A 7,262-nucleotide genomic window follows, 5' to 3' on the forward strand; every position below is an offset into this window, starting at 1 on the left:
TTAGATTGCTCTATATGTCTGAAAAAAATGTACACTGGATTATTAAAAGTTGCAAAATGTTTCAAAACTCTCAACAATTTGAAGGAAACATAGGAGAGGGGTGTCAAGAGATGGGATAAAAAACACAGATCAGGAGGCAGCAGTCATGTAGGACTAGGTTCATAAAATGTGGTTAAAAAATTTTAGAAGAAAAAAAAATCCTCTAACCTTCACTGTCGTCAAAGAAAATGAAAATTATCTTGCTCCAACTTTCTTTAGATAAATAATTAAATAAATCTTTCTTCAGAGACCAAGCATGGAGACTGCTAGCCCAACAAATGTTTTAGAAGTTTGCCCAACAACTATGTGAAGGCAGCGGGTGATATCAGAAGCTGATTCTCAACTTTGGTTTTAATAACCCTTACTTCCAGGCACCTTTTAAATCCCTCTACAAATGAATTACAAAATAACTTTCTTGATTTGAGCTTTCAAACCCTAATAATTTATTAACTGTAAAAAAACTACATACAACATTATGACATTGTATTACAAAGGATACTGTGATGCTGTTATTTATATTCTCCCCAGGATAAAAAAAAGCTTCCAATTTTGCTCAGTGCAATGTTCTGAAGGCTATGTGATAAAAAAAAAAAAAAGAGAGCATCTTGGCAAGTTATGTAATTTACCAATTTTATTTGAAATTATTCTAAAAAAAAAAAGTCAGCATTGGAGCCTCCTGTTTGGCAACAACTGCAATCAAAAAAAAGCAGGGGGGGGGGGGGGGAGGGGGGAAGGAGGGAATCATCAGTGACATTGACTCTAAGCCTAGGGACAAGGTGGCTGGGTAAGGGACAAGGTGGCTGGGTAAGAGATCCAGGGTGAGACTGGGACAGAGCAGCAGGGAAGAACATCTGGTAGAAGGGGAGGGAGGCAGGAGGACCAAAGCTGTAGATGACACAAGGGGCTGGGGGACGGGAGGGATGTAAAGCAGCTGTCACTGTTAAACGCTGTTATTTACAATCATTTATCCCAATTCACACACACATGGTATTTTTACTGATACTTCATAATTGTCTGCACACATCAATGCAATGCCAAAGATTACCCATACATCAATCTAAACCCCTCCAGCTCCTACCTGACACTTGTGAGGTCTCTCTGAGGTATGCACCTGTTTGATGTGTCCATTCAAGTGGTCTGGCCTTAAAAGAAAATACACAGAAGCACACTTAAAACAAATACTAAAAATAAACTTACATTTTTAACCAAAAAAAAAAAAAAAAAAAAAAAAAAAAGATATGATCCCAGTGATGGATCTATTACAAACGTAGCGATATTTAACTTTCCAAGAACCAGATCACCAACAACTCTCTGCAACTTACTAAAAAGGTTAGCATTTTCTCAGGAATTATGACTGACTGAATGATCAGAGAAAACACAAGCTACAATTTTCAAGCCTGCATGTCTCCTTCCAAAATCCTATTTAGATCTTGACAATCAGGGCACTTTGATTTACAGTTGCTGAATATTTGAAAATCAGACCCTTTTGGTTTATGTCCCAAGCACGGATGTAAGCAGCCAACTTTAAGCACCTCTGTGCAAAAAGACTGACTCTAAACTCTGTTGCTGTGACACATTTTCCACCAGCAAGATGAAAAAATACTGTCCTAACTCACAACTTGGTGGGGAGACTGCATTAATAAAAATAAAGTGCTCTGAAGGTCCCAACTAGAAGGTGCAATGGAAGAGCAAATTATTACTGAAAAAAAAGTTAGACCATTCTTCACAATCAGTAAAGCCTACTTTGAAGAAGAGAGGACTGAATAGCTGCAGATTTTCCTGGTGGGAGTTTCTCTCCTAGTGGGAAGAAAGCCTTTCATTGTATGAGGCCAAAACTGCTTGGAAACAAGTTCTCCACCCTCTCCTCCCCCAACTTTCCAGCTGCGCCAATGAGAGGGCGCGGGATGGAATTCACGCACTGCAGACAGAAAATAGACTGAACTTTGCAGTCAGGCTGTTAAAACCTGATGCTCCAGCAGCTAGTGGCCTGGAGCAGTGTAACCGGAAAGACTGGTTGGGGGTCCTTCTGCTAGGTACCTCAAGCCTAGCAACCTCATGTGCTGTGCCACTGAGTGAAGGAAAGGACACTAAAATTAGACATCACGCTTCCAACTTCCTTTGGCTGCTCCTGCGCCTGAATACTGAAACTTAGAGAGTCTCTACTTTGCATTCATACTTTGATTTTACAAAGATGTGTAGACGCGTTTGTTGTTTACTTTTATAACAGCATTCCTCCCTGTTCGCATTGACTTAACTCAGAAAAATGAGACCTCAACAGGTATCTTTCCCTTGTTGACAAAAACCTTTCACACAGCAACAGCAGAAAACTTTTAAGTGTGAATAAAAATAACAAAAATTGTCAGATGATCCCAGGTAGCGCTTTCACTTCTAGCCACAGAGGAAATTTTCATTTCATGACTTTCCATCACTAAATCTGGAGTCCATATGAAGATGCACCCCTAATTATCGCTGATTTGAAAAAAACCAAAAAAGTCTACGTTTTCTTAATTTATTTCAGTAGCAAGAAGTCCCTCTATCAGAAAGAGCTAGCAGGGGCACAATTCCTACATTTCTATAGCTGGGACAATTCTAGCCCTAGTAGCCTTTTGATTCGTTTTAGTATCTCGATTCCTTCCCTCCTGTAAAAGCAAATCAACTGCTGTAGAAAGCCGACTGCTGCTGCAAAAGTAACACAGTGTACGCATCCCCCTCCCCCCACTACTCCTGGTCTCAAAGCGAGCATCAAACTTCCAAAAAAGTTTCAAATTCATTAGCTCAGACTATAAGATACCACTAACATGACTACGCGTATCAAACTACTTATTAAATTAACTCCCACAAACAGCGACAACAAAAAATCAGCAACATTAAATGCACAGATCTTACGTATGTTGCAGGGCAGAAACAGGATCCCCTTCAGAAGGATGTAAACCCAAAGGACACAAAGATCATGTATTAAAAGATACTTGATGCTGCAGCCTTTGAAATCTCACCTCTTCCTTCACATTTGGGTGATAAAAAACATTACGAACTAAGAGAAATGAAGGGAAGTTAAGAAAAAGAAAATTTAAAATGGATACGAGAAAAATAATAATCTTGAGATGTATTAATATTTTGCACTTCAACAGCACCTTCAAACTACCTACAAATCAGTAGTCTCGAGACACTTATGTGAGGTAGGTAATTATTTCAATACCCATTTCACAGAAGAGTCATTTGAGGGAGAGACTAACTGATTTGCCCAAGGACACGCATACACCAAGCCTGGGACAAAGCTGGGAATGTTACCCAGAAGCCAGCTGACTCCCAGTTCTATGCCTTAATTACTTTTAAACCCTTTCAAGAGACTGTAGAATAGCGTCCCAGTGGAAATGATGGAAGTTCCCATTTCTCGAGACATTATAACGTGGAACAGCCAAACTATCCTAAGTACAAATTGTTCTCGTTTCCCAAGGGGTAGGAAAGACAACTTCCTAGGTCTCCGTTTGTGTCTATGGTCCTTATAAGTACTCTCTTACCTGGAGAAGCCTTTTCCACAGCTCTGGCAGATGTAGGGCTTTCCCACAGAGCCATCGTGAGATCGAACATGATAGGACATCCTGTCTTTCCGCTTGAACCGTAAGCCACACACCGGACAAGAGTAAGGCTTCTCGCCAGAGTGCGACAGCTTGTGCCGATTCAGGTGGTACACGTCCCGAAAAATCTTGCCACAGATCTCACAGGCCACCTGTTTCCTCGTCCTGCTTCTTTTTCGGGGGGCGTCAGGGTCATCCTGACCCGGGACACCATTTTCACCCAGTCTTGGGGGTGGGATGTCTATGTAGCCCAGCTGTAAGCTTGTCACCCCATGTTGAGCCTCGTGCTGACGAAGACGATTAGCATCCGTAAATACTTTCCCACAGAGGCCACAAGGCAGGATACCGGCCTCTCGCAGGCCCCCTGGGGTACCAAACATCATGGAGTCCAAGAGATTGGCCTTACGGGGACGCCCTCTGCCCCTCTTGGTGCTTAAAGTGGGGGCACTAGCAGCAACATTCTGGAAAGGCGAGGCCAGCAGCGGTGGGGACAGAGGTCCCGCCACCATGGGCAGGCGGTCCACCCCCTGCAAAACAGGTAGGGAGGACTGCGCGGCAGTGAGCGCAGCCCGCGTGGCCTCGTCTTCGGGCATGCCGGCGATGCCGTTGCCATTGGGTGCCAAAGCGGCACCGTTGGTCATGTCAAGAGGGAAGCCGAGGTCAGCCGCCCCCGGACGGAAGAGCATGATGTCGGGGCGTGCGGGGGGCACGAGGATCTGCACATTGGACTGCTTGATGACCTCCTGGCAGATGTCAATGACGGAGCGCATCAGCAGGAACTTGGCGGCCGTCATGAGCTCCGGGAAGCTCTCCAGCCGCACCACGATGCGCGACGTGTAGGCGAAGTCCAGGATGTCTCCGAAAACCTTGGAGCTGATGGTGTGCATCTCCAGCTCCCGCCCGCCCCCGGGGGCCCCGCCGGCCACCGCCGCGGCCCCGCCGGCCGCCGCCGCCGCCGCCGCCTCCGTCGCGCCCCCCTCCGCGCCGCCGCCGCCGCCGCCGCCTCCTGCCCCGTCGCCCAGCTGCGCGCTGAACACCGACTCGAAGTACTCGCTGCAGGCGGCCAGCACCGCCCGGTGCGCCGGGAAGCTCTCGTCGCCCACGCGCAGGAGCACGTCGCAGAAGCGGCCGCCGTTCTTGCGCTGCTGGTTGAGGCTGTGCAGCATGTCGGCGCTGTGCCGGCTCACCTGGTACGTGTAGCAGCCCGACGAGGGGCCGCAGGCGGCGGCCTCGCTCACCCGCTCCATGGGGCTGCGCCGCCCCGCTGGCGCCCGCAGGGGGCGCGCGCTCTCAGGCCGCCCGGCGGCGCGCGCCGCCTCCTCCTCCTCCTCCTCCCCGCCCCTGTCCGGGCCGACGAGCGGCGGCGCGCGCTGCGCTCCCTGCACAGCGCGAGGGGATTGCAGAGGGAGGGAAGGTGGGGGGGATGGGGGGGGGCGAGACAAAAGGCTCGGGCGGCGGAGGGGCGCGCGCCGCGCGGGGCCGCCGCGGCCGCCGGCGCGCGAGCTCCGCCCGGGCCCGGCCGCCACGAGGCGCTGCGGCCGCGGAGGCCGCCGCGGGAAGGGGCGTGCGCGGCGCGGCTGCAGCGAGCCGGGAGGGAGGGGGGCTCCGGCGGCTGCGGCTCCGGGCTGCCGGCTCCGTCCGTCCCTGTGTGTTTGGAGCGGAGGAAAGATGGCAGCGGCTGCACTTCCTCTTGCACTTTCACCCCTGGGGGGAGGAGAAGGAGGGGGCGATACCACCCCCCCTACAAAAATCCAGCGGGGGCCCCCCGGCTGCTGCTCCCCGACCAAGCGCCGCCGCCGCCGGCTCCGGCTCCGGTCCGGGCCCCGCCCGCTTCGCCGCACCCGCACCGCCGGCGCCGCAAACTTTCCTCTCTTCTTCGGCCGAGAAGACCCCCACCCTATTCATAGAGACCCCCCCCCCCCTCCAGCCACTCGGGCTCCCCCCCTGCCCCCCCGCTTCCTGCCCCCCTCCCTCCCCGCATCCGCCAATGCAAGAGCAGCCAGAGCCAGCAGGCCGGCCCCCACCCCGCCCGCCCGCGGGGGCTGGGGGCTGCGGTCTCCCCCTTCCCCAGCACCGATCCTCCAATGCCGAGCCGGCAGCGAGGCCCCCGCCCGCGGCACACGGGGGGGCGGCGGGGCTGCGCTCGCCCCCTCCCCCAAATATCCGGGCTGCAGCTCGCCCCCCAGGCCCCCCCTCCCGCCGGAGAGAGGAGGAGGAGGAGGAGGAGGGGCCGGCGGGGGGGGAGGGGGGGGCGTGAGGGGGGGGCTGCAAGCACACACACACCCCCCCCCCCTCCCCAGGCACAAATCGTCCAATGCAAACCCTCCCGGAGCTGCAGAGGCGCAGAGCGGCCCCCACCTCCTCGCCTCGCCTAAGGAGAGCCGATCCCTGAGGGGCCAGGGGCTGCAGAGCAGACCGGCCTCCCCCCGGTCTTTCATTGCATTTCTCACCCGCACACCCCCCCCCCCCCCCCCGCCTCCGCCGTACTAGGATCAACTCTCAGCCTGACTAAAAGAGCGAGGCGCCGGCATTGTGGGGGAGGGAAGGGGTACAGCGGGAATTCTTCCACTGCAAAAAACGCCCTCCCCTCGGAAGCGCTTGGGAGAAACGGTACCCGCGGGCCGGGGGCTGCGGGAGGCACGGGCAATTGCAGAGCCCCGAGCGCCTGCCTCCATGTTGGGGAAACTCTGCCGCCCCGCCGAGCCTCGTCCCGCCCGGGGTTTCCCACGGCACGCAGCGCACCCCACGCTCCCCTGAAGTTAGCCTTCCCCAGGCCCTAGGTTAACTGCTCCGAAAGGCACCGCTCTAATTCACGGGCGGGGGTTGCTTGGACTGTCCTAGTGCTGAATCTTCCCTGTGCGCTCAAGGTCTCTCTGCGAAGAGCTTCTCTTTCAACATCATCGTCATTACTCATTTTCAGCTGAAATGTGCTTTCTGTCTCAGGGAAGAGTTTTCCTCTACTTTTGAAGAAATATTCCCACACACGCACACACTGTCTCCGAAAACAGAGTTCTTTGTTTTGTTAAAGACAACACTTTTTCAAGTGTTCAAGGGCACACTTCTTTTGCATTTGTAACATCAAGCCTAATTAAGAATCCTTGGATGACCTATTCATGATCCAATATCGTCACTTAAACTGTTCCGTGGAAAATACTGAACTTAGTGCATGTGAGGGCATCACAAACTACAGAGCCTTCCAAGAGCTCGAACCCAGCACTTGAATTAAATAGTGGTAGAACTGAAAAAGCATGCTGGGTACTGATGTGCAAATGAGCGCACCAAGCTTCCAACTTCCAAAATGCAACGTTACATTAACACTTAAGGCCACGCAGTGCCCTCAGCCTGTACGCCAGATTTCTCCTGCTTTTGATAGGAACCGTTTGTCTACACTGCAGGCAGAATATTACCTGCGGCTTTTTATTACTGCATTATGTATGCACGCTTCCTGATATGAACATATATTTTTAGAAATTTGAGGTTGTTCGAGTGGTAGCAATGCTGATGAACCCAGCTCAAATACACCGTATTATACAGATAACACGGTGCTCACATTCTGTAAGTCTGCTTGTGTGCCACACACACAAGAGTTGTACTCACTACAGTGAGGAAAATGATTGTATTAAAACACACTAGCCAGGCTGCATGCAC

General features: G+C 52.0%; 1 protein-coding gene across 11 annotated transcripts in view; it reads right to left on the minus strand.

The window, feature by feature from the left end:
• PATZ1 (POZ/BTB and AT hook containing zinc finger 1) overlaps positions 1–5,008 on the minus strand; it is a 31,874-nt gene extending 26,866 nt beyond the window's left edge. For 7 of the 11 annotated variants that reach the window (XM_049804710.1, XM_049804713.1, XM_049804711.1 and 4 more), the window contains exons 1-2: positions 3,558–5,003; positions 1,118–1,181 (exon numbers count right to left, since the gene is read on the minus strand). In XM_049804710.1, the coding sequence (XP_049660667.1) occupies positions 1,118–1,181; positions 3,558–4,861 (1,368 nt within the window). In that variant the 5' untranslated portion in view covers positions 4,862–5,003. Of the gene's footprint in view, positions 1–1,117; positions 1,182–3,557 lie in introns of all 11 variants that reach the window. The other 4 variants (XM_049804719.1, XM_049804718.1, XM_049804717.1 and 1 more) reach the window with 2 other exon arrangements.
• Between the last annotated feature and the right edge of the window lie 2,254 nt (positions 5,009–7,262).

This window comes from Accipiter gentilis, chromosome 7, assembly GCF_929443795.1.
Source record: "Accipiter gentilis chromosome 7, bAccGen1.1, whole genome shotgun sequence".
Taxonomy (NCBI): Eukaryota; Metazoa; Chordata; class Aves; order Accipitriformes; family Accipitridae; genus Astur; species Astur gentilis.